Below are 23,813 nucleotides of genomic sequence, written 5' to 3'. Positions count from 1 at the left end.
CCCTTTCACTGCCACACGACAGCCGGTTAACCCTTTCACTGCCACACGACAGGTTAACCCTTTACTATCACACAACCGACGGCGACCGTCGTGTGGCAGTGAAAGGGTTAATATAATTTCTGAACTTAAAAAAACATATGGAAATATCCAACCCATATTGATTTCAACACACGTTTAGTAAGCTGTATTGGATAGTTCCATCCGCTTCCTCTTCTAGTACGGAGGATAGAAGTGTGTGCTTGTGACTTTGCCGCAGGTGAACTAGGGACCCCCCCCCCCCTTAAACCAGAAGGAAAATATCTCCCATGCTACTTAGTATTCAAAGACATGCTGAGCATGAATTGTTAATGTCTTGCAGAATGCAAACCATTCTGTAGTCAGAATGTTATCTGGCCTCGTGTGTGGGAGTGAGCATTAAAGAGTTACCTGACCAAGATATACTGTATTGTTTCTTTGATTAATACGTGTGCCTGTGAGCCAAAGATTAGTCCTACTCCCTTCTTATCTGAGCCCATGGGGAGGGATTTACTGGCATGGAATCTGTTGGCAGGTATACAGTATATACAGCATGAGGCCTGAGAGGTGAGCGTTTGAATGCCAATAATGAATGTTTGCTGTGTGGGCCCCGAAGATTGGCTTGAGTAATACCATTGTACTGCGTCATGCCTACATGACTCCACCTTGTTCTCTCTCTCTGTGTTTGAACAGGGCTTAAATAAGCTGTTTTCATTTATTCAGACTTGAGAGCAGGCAGACGTAAAAATAGATTTTGGCTCAGCACTCACCTAGTGACGGAATGAGGGGCCTAATCAAAACGCTCATTGAATAAAGCGATCAGAAACCCAGCTTTTACAGGGAGTCTCTGACCGGAGCAGTGAGGCAGGTACGGTTCCATAAGTCTGTTGGGACCGGGAGTGATAGGGTGATCTGGTGGTTCCTTTCCTACTTGACTCCTTTCTTTGACTCTGGCTGCCATGGACAGTAAAAGGTGACCTGCAAACAAACCTGCAAATGATCAAATACAGTTATGTTACGAGGGAAACATCAGTAATCTGCCTATTTTAACTTTGTCATGGTGGAGGACCTCAAAACACATATTTCGGTACATTTATATAGTTACACCATTCTTGTAGTTGTAGTCATGGGATTTTGTAAATGACAAACAAAATAAAAAATAAAAACAAGACACGGTTGAAATTGAACTCAATTTTAATTTACAATGCACTTTACCCCAATATACTCTTATAAAAAAGCAAGTCATGACTAAAAGAGAAATGCTGCCCAGCAACATTCATACCAAAGCAAAATATGTCAATCAAATATTCAAACTTTTGCCATCTCATCGTCATTTAACAGAAAACATTTCAACACAAAGTCAGCTCGATTTTTAATTTAGCGTAACGTTGTATAACAGTACAGCAAACCTGCATCATTTGCACGGTATGCTTTTGAGTATGTCACATTTGCAGTGAGTTGCAAAAGGCCTCCCGACACTGCTCCCCCCATGCAAATAGTTTTTTTCTAACATGCTGCTTTTGAACTAAAACTGTAGAAAAATGAAGGATACAAAAATCTGTGAAAAGATGCAATTCAAAAGGTCTTAGACTTTGTCAGGCTTTCAGTAAGAAAGGAACAAAAGGCCCTTTTTGGTGTGGCTTTGAGCCTGAGGTACAGAGATGTAGCACAAAGACAGACACCGGTGACTCCTCCGGCTGAATATACGCAACGTTTCCATCGTGGATATCGAAACCTCTTACCGAGACAATCCTACGGTAACACCCCAGACCACCATAAACCTTGGCAATTACCACATCTGCAAATAACACAGCTAAACACAATCCCGTCTGGCTCGCGATACATTCCGTTTACCCGCTGACGTCTTCCAGAGACTGGACCCGACTCGCCCCGCTGCGGCTAATTAGCAAGGGCTAATTAAAACAACCATCTCAAACGGCAGAACAAGACAATAGCCTCCTCTATCTCTCCCCAGGTTGGGGCTGGTTCAACTAAATAAAAGGCTTAAACTCCGATTAAGCTGCGGCTTGTGACGCCATCGCAGAGTCTTGACTTTAATCCCATGCAAGTGCATGATAAGTCCTGGGTGTCTGGGTCCTCCTATCCACTGAACAACATCTGTCTGGCCACGGAACAGGGGCTTGTGTACAGGGGGGGGGACTCTATGGAGACATGGAAACGCTACAGAGTTTTCTCAAGGTCTATTCCGCCATCTTGCACTTCTCTTTATCCCACTTTCCTTATCTTACAAAAATAGTTTAAAATGGACAGTGACAGGTTTTGACACACAAGTTTACATCACCAAAGTGTATACATCTGATGGGAAAAGACATGGCCAAAGACAGTATCACATACTGTATCAAAAGGAACTTATTTCAACGTAGTGAATTTACCTACAATCCTAAAACTATTTGAATCAAACATTCCAACACACACAAAAAACTAAACATTCAAATACACTTTCTTAAAATAGGGACACCACTCAATTTAAGAATTCACATGTCAATCCTATGACCAAGGGAGAATCCAAATCAGTACATCTGAACATGAACAACAACTCTCTCTTCTAAAGCTAGAAAACAGAGGACGAGGACTTGTGATGTCATAGAAATTCACCTTATTCACTTCACCACCGCGTTTGGTCGAGTCTAATGCAACGTGAGGTACGGATGCGGAAGTGGCCGCTCACTTCAAGGTTAAAACTATAAAAATGCATACCATTTCAAAAACCGAAATTGTCAAAATACACTATTGGAATTACAAGCTCATGATCACCTTGTTTTTTTTCACTGCCATCGTTTGTGCTTTGAAAATACATGGAAGTGAATTATTCATCAACTCATTGAAATGCGCTCATAGCGATCTACGAAAACAACAAGCGACGGCATGGTGAATAAGGCGAACGCACTGCCTGAAGCTGGTCCACTGAAGAACGGGAGTCATTTTGTTGACTCAATAGTGCCCCGTCTAAAAATTAAATTATTATTATTATTATAGTGGGAGCTTTCAGATCTAAACCCATAAATGTACACGTATCCCTATAAAAGCATCCTGGGTAAAGTTAGTCATCTTTGATAACAATGATATAAAAAGACAGGTAATCACAACACCCTCTAAACCCTCACCCAGCACCCAACTCCTTCATGGTGTTGTGCATCAGCATGACATCACAGCCTACGCCGACTCAAGTGACCTGGTTTGGTGTCAACCTCATAAATGTCATAACCTGGCTAAGTTTGTATTCCAATTTGGAGAAACATTGTTAAAATGCCTGGCTGTACCGATATTAAGCAGGTTACTGTGGGGCGTAAACATGCTTTTGGTCTTCACCGTCTGTTGGCACTCAGAGAGGGTCATGGGTATATTTTTGACATGGTGGCAAGCCGTATAAAATATTTGAGTCATAATGCTATTTCTGTCCTACTGTATGTAATAAAAGGTAACCTGCTGGTGCTCAGTGTGAGAGGGATAGGGTAGCTGGTGGGCTCACCTTTTGATGCTCTTTGCCAGCAAATGGTTAGTTCTGCGGCTGGGACACCACGGGTGGGCAGGATATCCTGCCAATCGACACATCTCAAACCCTGCCCTCTTTTCTTGATCCTCCAATCACATGTGATCGGAGGGTCACGAAAAGAGGGCCAAGCTCAAGATGGGTCCAATTTACGTCATTGTCGACCGCCCCCCCCCCACCCCATGGAAACTGTGATAATCAAGTGCAGGGTATCAAAGGTCTTAACCAAAATATGGCAAATAGTCAGGTTAGTCTGTGCAGATTAGAAGTGTTGGCTCTTGCTTCTGGCTATGGGAAGAATCAGTGAATGTTGGCTACTGGAAGGGGGATGACCCTAGGATATGTAGATGCTGTATGTGAATGCAGAAATTAAGTGGTATTCCTTCCTTCTCTTTATAAACACCACAAGTAAAACTTTTGTTTGTCGTCTTGTGAAAATTACACAAAAGTTGATTGGGGGGAATCTTCCCTGGCCAAATATAGTCTCGTTTTCTTTTTCTATATGAACACATCTCTATGCACAAAGACAAAGAGTGGAAGAGAAGATAAAAAAGATAGGAGCTCCTCAAACGTCTACAAAGCTGTAGTGGCGGTAGGCGGCTACCGATCGGCCAATCAGTCCACCGGTGGTTTTGAAGACGTCAAATGTCCGCAAACCACGCACACCCTCCTTCACTGGCCATTGTTGTTGTTATTGTTGTTGTGATTGTTGTTGTTGTTGTTGTTGTTGCCGTCGCCGCCGCCAGGGGGCTGGACGTTTTCGGCCAGGTTGTGGGCGTGTTCCAGGAACAGGTCCTTGAGGACGCTCAGCTCCTTGCTGAGCAGCTTGATCTTGGCCTCCAGCCGCTGGTTCTCCTCCTTCAGCTCGTCGACCCGCTGCTGCGTGTCCTGGGCCTTCTGCTTGCTGCGCATGCGGCTCTTCTTCACCGCCAGGTTGTTGCGCTCCCGGCGCTGCCGGTACTCGTCGCTGTCCTTGTCCGCGGACGGCTTCTTCATGTTGCCGCCGGGCGACAGGGCCTCCTCTCCGCCGGAGGACGGGTCGGACGGGTCGTCCTGGGGGGCGAGCCGGGGCACCTGCTGTAAGCCGCCTCCGACGCCGGGCAACGCTAGGAACGCTGCGGCGTGAGCCTGGCTCTGATGGGTGATGACGCTCACCCCGTTCTGGTCGGCGCCGGTGGTTAGCTTCGGCTGCGACTGCCTGCTCATTTGGCTCTCTGACCCGACCGCAAGGGGTCTCCTCCTCGTGGGGTGAGGGGCTGGTTCTTATAAGGAAATCGGGGGGACGGGGTGGGTTATGGTTTGCTGCCCTCCGACACGGATTCCGGAGACTAGAGATGGGAATGAAGAATGAATATTGGTTAGAATTTAAGTTTCAATTTGTGTTTGGAAAATGTCTGAAGAAGGCCCTGGACCAACATGCTGCGTTCGATTCCATTTTGCCAGTGAAGACAAGTGTGCAGGTGTCCTACTCAACCAACACACCGGTCATAAAGAAGACCAGCCTCTAGACTTGTTTGATCATTTGCAATGTCTTTGAAATCACACCATAAAGATCTATTACGTTAGGACTAGGAATTATATCAAGTACAGATAATTAGATATGAAAATCACAAGTATGTAGTAGAAATTGGACACAAATGTACAGTTTACAATTTTAAGTCAGGTTTAAGCTGAGATGTGCATTTTGTTTTCCATGTCAAACCCCAATACCCTGCTACAACGTGTTTTCCAAGGACACTGCGAGGGATCGCATAAGGATAACAAAGATTATCATATTGTATTTTCAATTAGGCGACCATCTGATTGGCCCAAGCGTTACTATGTTGCTCGACTGTGAGCCTCCTCTGCTGCAAGAGCCAACAGGGTTGCTGAGGATTGCATCATCACATACCTCTCTGTCTTTGTGCCGAGAGAGAGAGAGAGAGAGAGAGAGAGAGAGAGAGAGAGAGAGAGAGAGAGAGAGAGAGAGAGAGAGAGAGAGAGAGAGGGGGGAACTCCGTAGTCATGCAGGGCTAAGCGAAACGTCAGCTTTGGCTGAAGGAAAGATGTGCTAAAATAAACACATTCAACTTGACGAGATGATCCGAACAACGTTAACTGACGTTTATGGATTTCATACAACGTTTTGATCAGCATATCAACTTTTTACTCGTCAATCACCAGCCCTGCTGCAATGACTCATTAGCTTATTACGATACACGGTCTAAAGAAACGACGGGCATTTATGAATAAGAAGAAAACATTATGTATTTATCTTTTATTGATCTACGGATCGATCGCTGTTGAGCAGACCTCACACATTTAGACAGGCGGTTAGCCGCTAGTGTTAGCAAGCAAACTACTAACTGCGTCCCCTTTTCGACACAGAACGCTATGAAAACACACTAACATCGCCAGCTTACCTTTACAGAACGATGGAAAAGTTAGTCGTCCATCAAAGTTGAAAAAAGTTGGAATAATATCCTCCTTCGTTGAGTTAAAAAGACGCACCGCTTGATATGTTTTTGTTTGGAACATGGAGAGGTGTGCTGGGAGTATTGCGAAATCTCTTTTCCTTGTAGGGCAATATCCACGCTCAGCCAATGAGAGCGGCGTACGAGCCGGAGTGATGCAATGCACTGGCTGATGGACAGTTCGTTAGGCCAATAGAAAAGGGGTTTGCTCTCAGGTTGTGTTTATGTAATATGAAAATATCTGTCATGAGTTCACACAATGAATGACTTCATTGCCGAATCAAGAACACGTCTATGCGTTCACCCAAAAGAGATGCCATGTTTCAATTCACCCACAAATTAGAATGTGATTAAAATGCTAATTATTTTATTTCTCCTTTCCCCCCTTTTTTTAAGCAGCCCAATTTCTGTATTATGTGATCCTGATTGTGGAACTAGGCTACTAGGCTAGGTGCACCAATGTACTCTATATAGTTTACAATGAGAGAGAGAGAGAGAGAGAGAGAGAGAGAGAGAGAGAGAGAGAGAGAGAGAGAGAGAGAGAGAGAGAGAGAGAGAGAGAGAGAGAGAGAGAGAGAGAGAAAGAAGGGGGCAAGGAGGGTGTGTGTGCATAAAAAAGGCCATGCAACATTACAATAATTTGGTCCTTTTGAAATATTGGGCTTAATTTAGTCCTATGGCATGGTGTTTCCCCCAGTCAACAAACTACCTTTTTGTACATCACACCGGCCCTTAATTTATTTTTAAAATAAAACAAATATATATATAATATCACCTGACATAGCCAATAAAATGAGGGGCTGAAATGGGTGTGGCCTTTTGTCTGGGGGAGGGGCAGTCATTTCAGGTACCTGTGGCTACCAGATCTGTCCAGCTGCCCAATCTGCCCTGATTCTTTATTCAGTTGGGTCGCATAGCAATGTCATAGACGTTTATCACGCTGTATGTGGCTTCACGGCGATAGCGTCAATTGAATCTGTATGCATCTATACTGAACTGTTAGCTGTGTCAAGCTAACTTAATTAAGCTTAAATAAGACCTGGTGAAGTTTTGCCTTCAAAATAAAAATGGGGGAAGCTCTATACCAGCTCTAATACACTGACACGGACTAGCTTCATGTAAAGCCAATTCATTCATCACGTTAGCACACTAGCTAACGTTAGCAAACTAGCAAAAGCATAATGGTGCGGCCACTGTCTGAACTTAACCTTGAGCTAGTTTAACACAAACTCAGATGGTAAAGACAAACAATTTCTCATAATTTTCCACTCATTGTAGAATCACGTCAGTACAATTCAGTACAGATGCTACAGATTCAATTGACGCTATCGCCATGAAGCCACGTACAGCGTGATAAACGTCTATGATGTTGCTATGCGACCCAACTGAAAAAAGGACCCAGGCCAGATCGGTTAGCCACAGTACCAAGTGGTAAGATAAATATAACTTTTTAACATGTTTAAAATGGAAATAACTTTATAAAATGTGCACCATCGACTAAAACACACCTCTTCAAACAATATCTTGAAATAAAAAAACAACTAACCTTACTTAATATAATAATGCAGGACCTGTCGGAGAGGTCTTTAGTTGGCATGCAATTATCCTCAATGTTAGCGGTTAGCACACACACACACCGGAACACACGCATGCATAATTTTTTGTAGGATTGCTGATGCGATACTCCTCTGCGCTTAACCCATCCCGTCATCCTTCCCCCCCAAGGGCAGCTGGGAGCAGACGAGGGCTGTGGTGTGAGCCACGCTCGGGGACCATCCAAGTGCTCCTGCCCGTCTTCGTCACGGACGCGACAGCGTTAGCGATCTGTTGTTTTGCATGTTTTTCCATTGGGTTACTCTTATCGGGGGGGGGGGGGGGGACCCTTGCGAGCAGGGTTCGAATTATCACCTGAGAGCTATGGGGGCCCCCTGAATATTTTTTTTTACTATTTTTTTTCCTGGAATTGTGGCTGTTTTCTAAGTCATATTTAGAGGAATATCTCATTAGGATTAGTCTAATACTAAGTAATAATGACATCACACAACATTCTAATCATTAGACCAGGGGTGTCAAACTCATTTTCATAGAGGGCCACATCAGCATTATGGTTGCCCTCAAAGGGCCAAAGACCGTATTAATGTTAATGTAATGTAAAATAAATGTAGCTACTCATTTACATATTGTTAAACATGTTGTTTCTGTATTTATTACTTATTCAAGTTATACATATTGCATATGCATTTGCATAGATGTAAAAATATATGTTAGCTTATGTTATTTTAACAAATAATTTTAGTTTATCAGAACCCCATATTACTCCATCAATCAATGATCAAACCATTCAAGTAAATAACAAAGAAGAATATCATCAAATACAAGCTATGACATTAAGTTTGTTCAAAACCTTTTTGTCACAGTCAAGAAGGGCAGAACTAACAACTGAGCTGCAAAGAACACGTGGGACAGATGTAGCAGATGTTACCAAAACAAATGGCTGCACACAACCTTGCAGAGGCCACTAATGGAAGATAGTTTAATTAACTTTAATTAACAGATTGCAGAATGGGTACAGTACAGTACAGCTCAATACACACAATTGTTAAGGGAATGCAGACCAGAGAAAGACTTTCGACTTGTTTACTTCAGGGTCCCCCATTTTCAATTCATCATAACATATATGACACACACGACATACAGATAGACAGTACAGATACATTTATGACATACCAGATTTGCAAATACAGTACTGTTTGTGATACAAAAAGAGTCCAGAAATGAGAGAAGAGAAGAAGTACCCAGAGACAGATCTACAGTATTGGTACAGTATATTATCCTGTAAAACAATAAAGTCGTGATGACAAAAGTTGGCTATAAGAGAATAGTCTACACACTAGATCAATATGTCTGCAGATGTGCTATACAAGCTCATAAGATAAGAGTGTAATACCTTATTAGGTAGCAGTCTATTCAAAGGTTAAAACAAGGTTTCCCCCAGTAGATTAGGCTTATATTAAGCTACTCTCCCAATCTAATTTATATTATCACAAGAAATAAGAATTCTAGATCCAAAATTTAGTCAGTTGTTGTCTACAGCGGTGACTTCTCTTTCTTTCTGCCCTCCTCAGTTCCTCTCTACAGGGGTGTCAAACTCATTTTCACAGAGCAGCGGTGACTTCTCTTTCTTTCTACCCTCCTCAGTTCCTCTCTACAGGGGTGTCAAACTCATTTTCACAGAGGGCCACATCAGCATTATGGTTGCCCTCAAAGGGCCAAAGACCGTATTAATGTTAATGTAATGTAAAATAAATGTAGCTACTCATTTACATATTGTTAAACATGTTGTTTCTGTATTTATTACTTATTCAAGTTATACATATTGCATATGCATTTGCATAGATGTAGAAATATATGTTAGCTTATGTTATTTTAACAAATAATTTTAGTTTATCAGAACCCCATATTACTCCATCAATCAATGATCAAACCATTCAAGTAAATAACAAAGAAGAATATCATCAAATACAAGCTATGACATTAAGTTTGTTCAAAACCTTTTTGTCACAGTCAAGAAGGGCAGAACTAACAACTGAGCTGCAAAGAACACGTGGGTGGGACAGATGTAGCAGATGTTACAAAAACAAATGGCTGCACACAACCTTGCAGAGGCCACTAATGGAAGATAGTTTAATTAACTTTAATGAACAGATTGCAGAATGGGTACAGTACAGTACAGCTCAATACACACAATTGTTAAGGGAATGCAGACCAGAGAAGGACTTTCGACTTGTTTACTTCATCAAGGTCCCCCATTTTCAATTCGTAATGAAATTGCTATTATGTGTCTGCATGAACACACAACTGTAACTGTACTCAAAAATAACAAAATAAGGGTTGTCTCAGTTCACAACTATATTGGTCAAGTTTTGGGTGGGACTTGTTTGCGTCCCTACAGCTTCTTATTCAATTGAGCGAGATGCTCGGTTATGTCACACAGCCAGCTTGCATCTGACAGTTCAGACAATATTTCTTCAACCCTTTGTTACCTATTCCGCCTGGATCTTTTTTGTATTTTGGGCTGTAAAATTGTCAAAGAATGTCTGAGGATTAAGTGCTTTTGGCTTTTTTCCTTTGTTACTTCATCAATACCTCAGATGTTCAACACACATGTATGTGTAAGAATGTGTAATAACTAAGGCTGTCAAAGCTTTATTAACGCATTAACCCACAATTATTTTAACGCCGCTATTTTTTTACCGGCGCTCTTGGGGGGCCACATCAAATGACGTGGCGGGCCGCATTTGGCCCGCGGGCCATGAGTTTGACACCTATGCATTAGACTATTGTGTGATGTCATTATTCAGGCTCATTCTTAACCATCAATATTTGTTCATTTTCTTACTCACCTCTGATATATAATGCCATATTTACTTATTTGCATTTTGCATCTGAAAAAATACAACAATTTAATTTGAAAAATTAGACCAAATTTATGAACTTGAATTAACATTTATTTGTCTCTGCACTTAGAAATCAAAAACTAACAAAATAATCTAATGGAAAATAAATAGTTGTATGGCACAACAGCAGCATTTATCAGGATACAGTAAGTAACATTAGCATCTGATAATAAAATGAACATAAAATAAATACTTGTATAAATCAAAATAAATAATGTTATAAACAAATGTGCACAGGTAATCAAGAACTGTATGAAAAATAGTAGCAGCATCTTCTTAGAACAACAAGAAGAAAAGTAACTACTGCAGCATGTCACCGACATGCAGACTGGAAGAGCCGGGATTCAAACCACTGACCTCTTTTATCCAAAGCGAGTAGTGACGACTATATTCTCTTCCTCAACTTCTTGCTCTGAGAGCTAGTCACAGTCCCATTCATCCACTGCTCTGCCAAATGGGCTCCAAATGATTTATTTAACAATATCTTGGCGTTTTTACATGGAAGGCAGCCAATGCATCCCTCCTTGGCAAATAACCAGTCATATTTATTTTTCCAAAAGTTCCACTGACTCGGACCCCAGCATTGTGGTGGTTGAGTAGCAGCGCAGTCCAGGTCTAGTGGTGGAGACTCGGGTCTGGCAGTGGCAACCGGCGCGGTAACAATAACAGGTGCACTGTGCACAGGAGCAGCAGAGCTAACACTAGTACTAGCACTAGCAGTGTCAACTTCAGTGACAGTAGCGCTGCTAGCTGCTACACTAACAGCGTCAGTCTTTGGCCTTTTTATAAAACCAAAGCTGTCCAGCTTTGTACAGCCTTGCGGCGGGTTGAGCTTTTTTTTTTTCTTTCTTTTTGGCGGCATGTGGCGTACTGTTTAGTGTTTATGTTTTCAGTTGCAGGACACAGACCGGCAGCTTTCTGTTTACAGCAGCTGCTTGCTGCTTCTTCTTCACTAGGTTGCAGTAGCGTTAAACTCATGGGCGACGCATAGCGGCTTGGAGGTGAAATGCAGCCTATTCCACAACATTAATTACTCAGTTCTTTTAAAAACTGAAAAGAAAAATATGATCTATTAACAATTTATTTAGGTAACATAAATAATACTAATTCGTAAAAAAAAAAAAAAAAAAAAATTATATAAATTTTTTGAGAGACCCCCACAGGGGCTCTTGACTATGGGGGCTCAGACTATAGCTATGGGGGCTGAGCCCCCATTGGCCCCCTCATAATTCGAACACTGCTTGCGAGCACGGGGAGAACATGCAAATTCCACACAGATAGGCCCGGGAGATACCTCACCTGGGTAACTGGCAACACGGAAACCTGGTCCCCAAGCGGGAATCGAACCCTGGACCTTCTTGCTGTGAGGCGACAGTGTTAACCACTACCGTGCCGCTCTACTGTCTGTCTACTGTCTTACTGTCTTTGTTACTATGATGTACCCTATACTGCTACTATACTTATACTATTACCTATCATGCTAATATGTCTATACAACTATGCACTCACAGTGTAACACTCAAGCTCAATATTATTCGACAAACAATGCCACTGTTTGAATGTTTAAAGACTTATCGAGTTTTGATTCATATACTCAAACTGTGCTTTTTTGGTCATTGCCTCAGGGCAACATTGTGTCGTTAGACCACCTTTGTTCAGGCAATATCATGCTAAACCTGGGATGCATAATTATGACCATAGTCAATGGTCCTCATTCTCGAACATGTTCATAAGTACCTTTGTAAATATTTTGGTTTGTGCTAACAAATTTACAAAAATCCTCCTCCGGATTCCTGAATGCGTGAAACGGTCTCCGTAAGTGGCCAAAATCATTGCAGCTGGGTTCCCATGAATGAAAAACATCATGCATTCTTAAACTGGAAGCACGTTCTCGTACACCTGAATTTGCATACAGACACGCCCTGCCAGCTCCTTATGCAGCGAAGGAGGCGTGTGCAAAACAGCGAGAGGGTCAGCATTGCATCTGCACCGTGTTGACCCATTCAACAGGTAGCGCAGAAGCGATTTGCGACTGATGAAAATGAGATTAGATTCAAATGTATTGTCATACAGCACAACATCCAACCAGAGTGCAAATGTAACAGTAAAGTGCAATAGTAACATACAATGCAGGTGATTAAACTGGGTATAAAATATATAAATTCCATGTAATTGTGTGTTTTATTTGGGCCAGGGTGGCCGCAAGCGCTTCCATCATCACCGCAGTCCTCTCCTGGCTGTTAGCGAACCTCTCCAGGCTGTTGGTATACAATAAGCAATGTAAAAAAATTCAAATAAAACCAAAATTAAATAATATCATGGAGAACAAGATGGTATATGGAATATTAATAGTATAATACAGGTAAAAGGTATTCGAAAAAGGAGGCAAAGCTATTAATCAGTAACACCGAAATCAAACATGTAACTTCAACAACGTTTTTAGGGATCTTAGTTGATGATAAACTCAATTGGAAAAAACACATTGATCATGTTTGTAAAAAACAATGAAGTCAGTAGGTATAATTAGGAAGGTGTGTTCATTGATAAATATAAGTTGTTGTTTAATCCTGTATTATAGTCTGATATTTCCTTACATATCATACATATAACATAGCACTCATTCATCTCATCTTCAAAAAATTATTTTACTTCAAAAAAGATTTGTTAGACTGGCAACCCTCTCAGATCGATTTGAACCATCTGCTCCACTTTTCAAGAAACGAAACATTCTGACTGTGTCTTAGGTTAATTCTTTACAGATATGTATATTTGTGTACAAATGCATTTATGATCACAATCTACCAAATGGTTTTAATCGTTTTTTTTCTTTTAATTCAGATGTTCATTCATATGTTCAAAATACATATCTCTGCTTATTTTTAAAGCAAACTACAAAAAAATGCTCATATCCAAAAGTATAGTAGATAGATAATAGGTCATGTAGGTATGCATTTGGTTATGTGGGTGGGTAGGTTTGTAGGCAGGTGGGTGGGTTGTTATATATTATTATTATGTACGCAGTATACAGTATACATGTATGTACTGTGTGTATGTATGTTTGTATTAACACGTATCTTTTGAATGTATTCTGGTATTTTATAATATGTATATTTTTGTATTTTTGTATGTTTGATTTGACAAAACAGGGGAAGTTCTCGATAAGCCTCTAGGCTTCTAACTTCTCCTTCACAATGGTTATAACTTATTATTATGTATTGTTTTTACTTTTGTTTAACTGTGTTAATAAATAAATACAAAAATACATCCACGTGATTGGGTTCAGTTCTTATTTATTTATTTATTTTTGTACATGGTTCGTTGGGTCATGACTATATGTAAAACGTGATTGTTATTGATACAAATATTGTCGTATTTATTATCATTATAATTATTTAATTCTGCGGATGTCTGCAGACAGCTGTTGAAAACACGGGCGCACACTGATCTGTCCCACTTACGTCCGACTTACGACTGCCTTTTAGAGTTCGTAAATCCTACATAAATTGTAAAACGAATTTACAATACAAAGCCGTTAGGGAATGCCGAATAATTTTGTGAATCGAGTTATGAAGGAATTCCTTGGTAACTTTCACGTATGTCTGTTCGAGAATGAGGACCATTTTTGTTTAACTTTACTATCTGCTGATAGTAGGAAATGGACACAAGAACATCTTATGTGTGTATGCGTGTGCTTGTTTATATGTGTATTATATATGTCAGTGGGTGAAGAAGGGAATACATAAAAATTTGTGCTTCCTGCTTTCTTTTTTAAAGGAGACAATGTTGACAATGAGACTGAGAAATGAACATGTAGCAGAGGTTGATGTTCCACGCCTACCCTTTTGGAGAACAGAATAGGAAATCAGAGTGTGCTTTGTCAAAAAAAGAAACACTGATTCAAACAATAACCCACACAAACACACATTCAGACACACTGAAACACACTCACACATATAATCGCACACACATAGGCTAACCCCTACACACACACACGCACACACGCATGCACGCACGCACGCACGCACGCACGCACGCACGCACGCACGCACGCACGCACGCACACACACACACACACACACACACACACACACACACACACACACACACACACACACACACACACATTTGGATATTGGTTTATGAAACGTATGTTTATATGAAATGTGATAAACATTTATTGTATATATTATGTTTTACTTATTCCACTCATCATGTGTACTATAGAAAACCTTGGTGTTTTAGTACCCTCGTAGCACATTGTTGCCCCTGAGGCAGTTTATGATGGATATATTATCAGGGACCCCTAAGCTCCCAAAAAGGGGGTGGATCTGACTCTACACACATTGTGGGCCAATAAACAACGATAGAGTATTTTACTGATTTAAAGGGAACACCAATAAAAGAATCCCAATATGTTATTTCCATGGCCTAATTCATTATGTGTGAACATGACATACTCTCTCCCATTGCCAGACACCAGAGAAGTAAGACTCAGACCGGTGACGTCATCGCGTATGAAGTCTGGAGCTGCTCCATAGACAATGGATGGGAGACTTATTTTGTGGACCTGCAGAATGTTTGTTTCAGTTTGTATACCCTTTATTCTATGGTAGTGTTCTCAGTTCTGAAACTGAACATATAGACAGAACATTCCCCTGGGAGCTCTTAATGTCATCTTTACCATCTGTCCCAAATGCATTGTCTTTGAAGCAGCTTCAGACTTTATACTTGATGACATCACACGTTTGAGTTTTAGCACTGTAGTGCTTGTATTAGGGAGAGAGTTGTTTGTTTTCACTCATATTTTTGGACTGTCTTAGACCACAGGAAAGACATGTATGAATTCTTAAAAAGGGGGCGTAGCTCCCCTTTAAAGGAGAAGATGAAGGGGATTACTGTATTACTGTACTGTCCAAGTTGTACAAGGCAATCCTAATGTGTCATTCCCCAGTTCCCTTCCACACACACACACGCACGCACGCACACACACACACACACACACACACACACACACACACACACACACACACACACACACACACACACACACACACACACACACACACACACACACACACACACACACACACACACACACACACACACACACACACACACACACACACACACGCACAGCCTCTAAGAGAGGTCAGACCACAGTACCATCACAGCTGCGCCACTGGAACATTTTGGGGTTTGTTGTCTTGCTCAAGGGCACATTGGAAGCAATGGTGGACAGTGTTTAATTTCGGGATGATCTCCTCCCAGTTTTCAACCCTTGGTTGCCAGCCGGAGAGCTGGGTTCATGCAGTACAGTATGTTGCAGGCCAGGGCATCAATTTGATACATGTCATTTACACGTGCCTCCTTGGTGGGCGAGTGGACCTCCAGATCCTGTGTTTATCAGCATGACAGTCGTGTTATGAATTGAAATAAGACACATGTGCTTTTGAATTAAAGAAAGGATTGGTGCAGTTCAACCAACCTTGAGCTTTCGCCTGGGGTCATTGGGAATGGGCCTAACCTGATATGCTCCCTTCTTCCACCTACTCTGAGTGGAGCATGGTGTGCATGGTGGGAACGCCAGTGATATCAAGGGAGACAGCACGCAGACCCGCACAGATGTCAACCTGTCAGTGAGACTCAACCATATCTAATTTGTTTACAGTTTATGATATTAACCCTTTCACTTAACCGTCTGTAGTGTGGTAGTGAAAGTGTTAACCCTTTGGAAGTGTGGTGGTGAAAGGGTTAATGTGATGTCCTCTTCTTCTAGTGGTTCAGAAGTTGGTGTATGAAAATGCATGCATGCTGCAGCATGATCTGTCTTGCCATATCCCACCACTGGGGGTGCAATTCATACCGCTTGATAGTGCAGAGTATTTCTCAGTTGAGGTCAAGTTTACCTTATAAAACCGCATGTGCTGTCGGTGATATGGCAGACGGTGTCTTTTGGAGGCAGGCTCATTTAGAAATCTAGAGTGAAGATAGAGGTGTCCTTGAAACTAGAGATATTAAGGAATCCATAGATACCAGCCATTTCATGCTAGTTTTCTGAGAAACCAGTGTTATTGGGTGGCCATTTTGGGGGGGGGGATGCCTGCCATGACCAAATATGCTACACCTCCATATCAGATTTACCTCTTTGAAAAATCTGTGCACTTTATTGCAAAGTGCATCGTTTTTTCACTATATGGCAGTTAATTAAACCGCCCCACTAATGCATATGTTCTGTAGCCTAATCATTTTAGCCAGACCCGGAGGACTGGCCTACAATAGCGAATGTCCCTAACTGACTGATCCATTGTTGAAACATGCATGCGTGAGTTCCATGGCCGACCCAGCTTAACTAGGCTTGCCTACTCTTGTTCATACTTGCACACCTGCTCTGACATATGCTCTAGTAGTCATCTGTAAATCTGCCAGTATGTGAATATACATTCTAGAGCAATGTTTCTTTTGTATTCCCTGTTTTTACTTTGTATATTATGTTATTATGTATAGTATATGTTATTTGTTTTTTTCTTTTAGCTCTGTTCTTAACCCTTTTACTACCACACTACAGAAGGTTAACCCTTTCACTACCACACTACAGACGGTTAACCTTGTGAAAGGTTAACCTTCTGTAGTGTGGTAGTGAAAGCGTTAACCCTTTGTAGTGTGGTAGTGAAAGGGTTAACCTTCTGTAGTGTGGTAGTGAAATCGTTAACCCTTTGTAGTGTGGTAGTGAAAGGGTTACCCTTCTGTAGTGTGGTAGTGAAAGTGTTAACCCTTTGTAGTGTGGTAGTAAAAGGGTTAAGAACAGAGCTAAAAAAAAAAAAAAAAACTGCCAGGTTGGTGTAATGCTTATCTTATCTTAACTTATCTCCTAGTGTATCTAGGGAAGAAAAGCCTATCTATTATAGGATGTGTTGTATTGATGTATTGATCGACACAAAATAAGTTTCCATTACTCACAGACTACTTGAGCAGGAATGGAAGTAATTTGATCCCTGAACAGATCGATCGACAATTGATTATGAAACCAACTCAAATGTGAAAGGTACAATTGTGTTAAATATACAAGGAGTGCATTTCCTAAAATTCGGTCTCACTGTGGCGGTTGGGGCAGTGGGTAGGGTCGGTTGGGACACCTTGCTCCAAAACAGCTGATGAAATGTACATTTGAACACATTGGATCTATAATATAACTTGTTGAAATATTCCTTTGAAAAACAAAACATCAACAATTACATTTGTAAAAGTATTTCATATACAGTATCTTCAAGTAAATTACAAACATAAATTATTAACATTAAATTTGGTTTGTCTTTGAGTCTTAGTTTCAGTGGCACTTATCAGCTGGATCTGGTTACCATATAATCACCTCCAAATCATGTGAGTTGTCTTCAATAATCAACAATAGTTAATTATCCTTCAATTGTGAGTAGTTTTCAACAGTCACAATGCTGTCCCAACCGACCCGGGTAACTGTCCCAGCCGTCCCATGGAGGGAGCAGACACATTCAGACAGCTAACACTAGCATCAACTGAAATAGCATCTGCCAGAAAATAAGCTTTCCAACTATATGTATTTTATAACAAAACATAGTATGGTAGGGGAGAGCAGTATGCTTGGGACAGTCAGGACAGTGTCTTTTTAGCTAGTTAGAAAGCAGCTATGCCTATGGAGTTCACGTTCAACCTAAAGGGCTCCGCACACGGCGGGCGATTTTAGCCAGATGACCGACTTTTTTTGCGAGCCGACTGACAGAATTGTATCGCCTCCATTGTTATGAATGAGAGAACCCATGATAGATTTTGAAGCGACGGTCGCGCAGCTATTTCTGTCGCCTGGCTAAAAATCGCCTCGATCCTATTTTTTGAGGCGACGGCAGCGGCGACAGAGCAAGGACAATGAGGAAATAACATGACTTCTACAGTAGAAGTAGTACAGAAGTTCTACTGGTGTACAGGGGCGGATTTAGGATTGTAGGAGATCCGGGGCTTAGCCCAGACAGGTGCCCGCGTTAGCGGGCACGGATTTTTTTTACTTCGACACCACAACCTTTAACGTATACCACCACCACCTTAAAGCGGACAAAAGGCACTAGAGAACACTCCAATTCACACCCTTTAATTAATGAAGCAAACTATAATAATAATAATAATAATAATAATAATAATAATAATAATAATAATAATAATAATAATAATAATAATAATAATAATAATAATAATAATAATAATAATAATAATAATAATAATAATAATAATAATAATAATAATAATAATAATAATAATAATAATAATAATAATAATAATACACTGTGTTTGAATAGCACCTTTCATACAAGAATTGCAGCCTAAAGTGCTTCACAGCAGTACAAAAAGACAGGCATAAAATGAGCACAACATTGGCAGATCAAGAGCAATGCATAAAGTGCAGACATAAAGCATAAAATAGATAGCAGTAAAATAGACAAAGTCAAGGTAAGACATAGAACATTAAATCACATAGTTTTTCATATTAGGATCTAAGATCAAGGGTTAACTCGCCGAACGTTGAGCGCCAGGACCCCCAAAAACCAGAGTATAGTCGGGTTTTCATCGTTGTTTCTTTTATTCGATATTTCCATTCATAAAGACATGCCGGCAGCCTGTGTTATCACTGGGGATGGGTCTGAGATCTCAAAAGTCCAATACCGCTGCCTAACACCTTGCGGCCGCTATTGCACTGCATTTGAAACGATGTGGCTTGGTGTATGTCATTTTGGAAATGACACCAGACCACCCTGAAACTACACTCATATTCATGACGGTATAAAACGGAAATGTATGGATGGAAAAATTATCTGTTTTTTGCATCTTGACCGGAAGAAACTCAATGACAATCGACTATATTATTGGATCCATAACTATAATATATAATATAGCTTTAGGCCTGCAAACACAGCCATGTATCCCCATGTTAAAACGTGCTAGCCTTTCAACAGTAACAGTAAACAGCGCCATCTGGCACTGAAAGTGTTAATATGCGTCTTTGTTTATGGTTTGATTATCACTGATACAAAGTAAAATAGTGCAGTGCAATAAAATAGTTAGTAAAATAGAATAAAATAATGCAATAGTGCATTGCAATAACATAGTTATCATCATATTTTTTTGGGAGGCCGGTAAGGAGTGCATTACAGTAGTCGAGTTGGCTTGAGATAAAGGCATGGATCTGGTTTTCAGCATCCTTTTGATTTATAAATGGCCGTACTTTAGCTATGTTTCTAAGGTGGAAGAATAATTTTTTTGTCAACTTGTTGATTGTGATTTAAAGCTTAGGTCTGAGTCTACCATAACACCAAGACTTAACTCACTCAAATACAGTTAGCAGCTGGATAGACTACAGATGGAAATTAGCTTCTGCTAAATCTGGTGCAAACATATTTTCATGTAACAATGATTAATTGTCCAACATTTTTATTTATTATTATTATTATTATTTTTTTTTAAATAGATTCAGGGCTTTTCAGAAAACATTCTGGGCTTGAGCCCAAGTAGCCACCCCCTAGCCCCGCCCCTGCTGGTGTATCATTTGTACACCATTAATTTATCAATACATTCATTGATCAATAACCTACGTATTATTACCATGCTACTTATGTTCATTATTATTAACAGGAACAATTTAAATAAATAACGTTAGTGGAGAGGCTATTGGCCGCTTGTCATTAACTAATAAATGAACAATGCGCCACAATGCACCTACTTAGATGTTTTTATACTCGGGTAACAAAATAAGTTGTGGATGTTGACAGAGTTTAATGTCCAGGCTGCAGCTGATGTGGTTTATAAGGTTTATTGTCCAAAGAAAATGATGGTTGAGAACAGAACAGCGTCTTCAGTGAAAAAACATTCTCTCTCAGCTGCATAACAATACTTGTCCAATCGGTGGCAATGAACGTATTGTAGCGATCAGTCATGCAGTAATGTCAGGAAGAATGAGGAGAGGTTGTATTCGTATATGGTGGTTTAATTCCAGCTCAATATGGGTTTAGTTCCCTCGTAAAGCACAACACAGCTACCTGCTAATACGCGGCTAACCTAACATCTGGTCCGTCCTCTGATATCTCCCTCTGGGGGGAAACAAGTAACCACACCCCCAGCTAGACAGAGCGACGGTCGGCTCTAGTGTGGGGGGCCAGGCGATTGTCGTTGAGCGACAGACAATCGCATCGCCATCACTGTAAGAAATAAAAGCTGCAAGAAAACGGTAAATGTCTGGCATCAATGGTTTCCAAATACTTATGGTCAAATTACAGTAAAATCAAATACATTTACAGATTACAACCTTTATTTAATGGTTAATATTTTGATAAAAGGTCATTTACTGTATGTGTATGGTATTTACACTTAAAGTAGAACAACAAAGGTAATCTGTAAAATAATACAGTGAATTTCCTGTGAAAAAACATTTATCTTTACAGTGCAGGCAACGTCGGTCGCCCGCCGTGTGCAGACCACTTAAGAGTGGAGACCTTCTGACTATTCCTCACATTTTATCCACAGTTAAAAAACCGACTATGTTTAAGTACATTTTCGGCTCTTTTGTTATTTGTCTACTATACATACTGTTTTAGTTATACAAAATACATATAGTTGGAAACTGTATTTTCTGCTAGTTGATGCTAGTGTTGAATGATAGCTGTTTGTTGGTAGCTAGCACAGGAGTGCAAAGTGTGTCTGCTCTCCCTGGGACAGTTATCCTGGGGCGGTTGGGACAGTATTGTTTATACTTCCATACCTTGTTACAAATCAACAGAAATTTGATAACAAGACAATGGCTTTTCCTAATTGAATAAGACCATTTCAGACCCACTGTGAAGTCACTGAATTAATGGTTACTCAAGTGGCAAACACTTTCTGCCCCCTTCAAAAAACCCTGCACTGCATAGAGTTAGGGTTAGGCTCAGCGATGTGTTAATAATGTTTTTAGTGAACTTGGTTTAGGTTATAGCCCATGGTTCTCTGTTTTAAGTTGTGCTTAGCCTATTAAGAGATTTAGACTGTTAAGCTGAATGAGAAGGCCATGTAAAAAACAATGCATGAACATACAATAGGCCTACATTTCAACCCCTGAGCATATTTTGAATGTGAACCGAACTATTGCAACTATTGAAAACAAACTCAATAGCTTACATAAAGTTTGACTGCATGTAGCCTATAGGTAACCAGATTGAGATGATATATGTCACTGAACTTAAGACTCAGAAGATTCCATATCTCAGTAATTGATGAAAATATAATAATTTGTTGTAATGTTTTCTTTTTCTCCCAGAAATGTGTGAACAAGTGACATTGTAAATACAAGGTAATCAAATTTAGACTTCAATACTGTCCTGGGGAGGCAGAACTTTGGGAAAATGCACTCTTTGTACATTTAACAAAATTGTGCCTTTCACGTTTGAGTTGAAACTTGAAAAATTGTTCAGGGATCAAACATTTCTATTACTGTTCAAGTAATCTGTGAGGAATGGAAGGTTATTTTGTGTTGATACAAAAGTGTCCCAACTGACCCTGCTCTCCCATAAAAGAAAAATTACAGAAAAGGCAAAAATGTACTAAAATGCCATAAATTACAAAACCGTAGATAAAATATGAAGAACAGGCAGAAGGTCTCCACTAGCTAAAAAGACACCGTCCCAACTGTCCCTGTGTCCCAATTGACCCCGCTCTCCCCTACATTGTTGTTGAAGCCGGGTTGACCAGGTGCCCATGCAGTGTAAGTGACAAGAGACGGCTATATAGGCCTGTATGCTTAACTCAATCAGCACCAGGGGTCGGGCGCCAGGGGGCGCTAGAACGCCATCGCTTTAATCAATGGGGAGACTGCGAAATTTGCGAGTGCTTAAAATATATCTTATATTATAGCTATAGGTCTAATAACACTGTTGATTGTCAGTAAGTTGCTTCTAGTCAACATGCAAAAAACTGATTGTTTTTTCATCCGTACATTTCTGTTTTATACCGTTTTGAATATGAGTATAGTTTTGGTGATTCTTAGTAATCCCAGGAAAAGACGCGATAATAGCGTTTTAGTGGAATACACTTATCACGTTGTAATTTTTCGCCTGATTATCAAATCTTCCTGAAATCAACGCTAGATTATCATTATTATGTCTCTTCGTGCATACATGAAATGGCCCTCGTAGCGGGGCGCTCCCCCCCCCCCCAACCGCAGCCAATGGTAAAAAGTTGAAACGCTGGCAAGATGGAGGCACAAATGGCCCAGAACGACACAAGAGGTTTATGGCGAGGACTACGGACGATAACTGCAAAGTCAGCGCCCCCTCAATCGGGAGTGCCGACGCCTCTCTCGCGGATCAACTCAACTCCTTCTACACATGGTTCGGTGCAAACGGTGGCGACGCTAGCTCACCGGCTAACAACGTCATGGAGGGGGTGGGGCATCCGTGGGGGGGGGGGGGCACTCTCTCATTGACGGAAAACAGTGTGAGAAGAGCATTTATGAGGGTGAACACCAGAGAAGCAGCTGGCCCAGATGGGATAACAGGACGTATACTTAAGTCCTGTGCTAACCAGCTAGCCCCAGTGTTCACCACCATATTCAAGCTTTCCCTGGCTGAGTCCGTGGTACCCGCCTGCTTCAAAGTGTCCACTATAATCCCGGTACCAAAAATATCCTCTCCAGCAGGCCTTAAAGGGGAACTCCAACATTTTGGGAAATTAGCTTATTTAACATCTTCCCTGGAGTTAGACAAGAAGATACATACCTTTTTTGTCTCTGTGCGTGCATTTTAGCTTTGGGAATAGCCGCTCCGTTAGCATAGCTTAGCTTCATCACTGGAAGTGAGGCAGGACAGTAGCCTTACAGTGCCTTACAGTGTATTGCAAGGTCTGACATTGACCAAACTTGATATGCATGACCTTGGTGGGCTCTAGGTCAACTCCTGAAAAGGGGGTCAAAGTCAGACTTTGCAATCAAAAGTTAGGGGGCTAATAACCCTTGCCATAATTTCAGTGCGCCCCCTAACTTTTGATTGCAAGGTCTGACATTGACCCCCTTTTCAGGAGTTGACCTAGAGCCCACCAAGGTCATGCATATCAAATTTGGTCAATGTCAGACCTTGCAATACACTGTAAGGCACTGTAAGGCTACTGTCCTGCCTCACTTCCAGTGATGGAGCTAAGCTATGCTAACGGAGCGTCTATTCCCAAAGCTAAAATGCACGCACAGAGACAAAAAAGGAAAATACCGCCCCCTATCGTCTCTCCCTGTGGTACTGCACCCCTTTGGAATGGATTGAATGAAACGCATGGGGGGGGGGGAATCCTACTTCCTCATTTTACTTCTCAGGCAAGTCACCCGAGACGATCGGACTCATT

The 23,813-nt window shown here is 41.0% G+C and overlaps 1 protein-coding gene across 1 annotated transcript; it reads right to left on the bottom strand.

Annotated features, from left to right (window-relative positions):
- Window positions 1-1,191: 1,191 nt before the first annotated feature.
- cebpg (CCAAT enhancer binding protein gamma) lies at window positions 1,192-6,068 on the bottom strand. The gene is made up of 2 exons (XM_084337410.1): window positions 5,929-6,068; window positions 1,192-4,854 (listed from the first exon to the last, which is right to left on the bottom strand). Exon 2 carries the CDS (start codon window positions 4,730-4,732, stop codon window positions 4,199-4,201), a length of 534 nt encoding a protein of 177 aa, XP_084193536.1. The 5' UTR covers window positions 4,733-4,854; window positions 5,929-6,068; the 3' UTR covers window positions 1,192-4,198.
- Window positions 6,069-23,813: the final 17,745 nt, after the last annotated feature.

The sequence above is a fragment of the Notolepis coatsorum genome (genome assembly GCF_963971535.1).
Source record: "Notolepis coatsorum genome assembly, chromosome: 20".
Taxonomy (NCBI): Eukaryota; Metazoa; Chordata; class Actinopteri; order Aulopiformes; family Paralepididae; genus Notolepis; species Notolepis coatsorum.
Note: the sequence above shows the minus strand (reverse complement) of the source record. Positions and strands in the feature narration are given on the sequence as shown.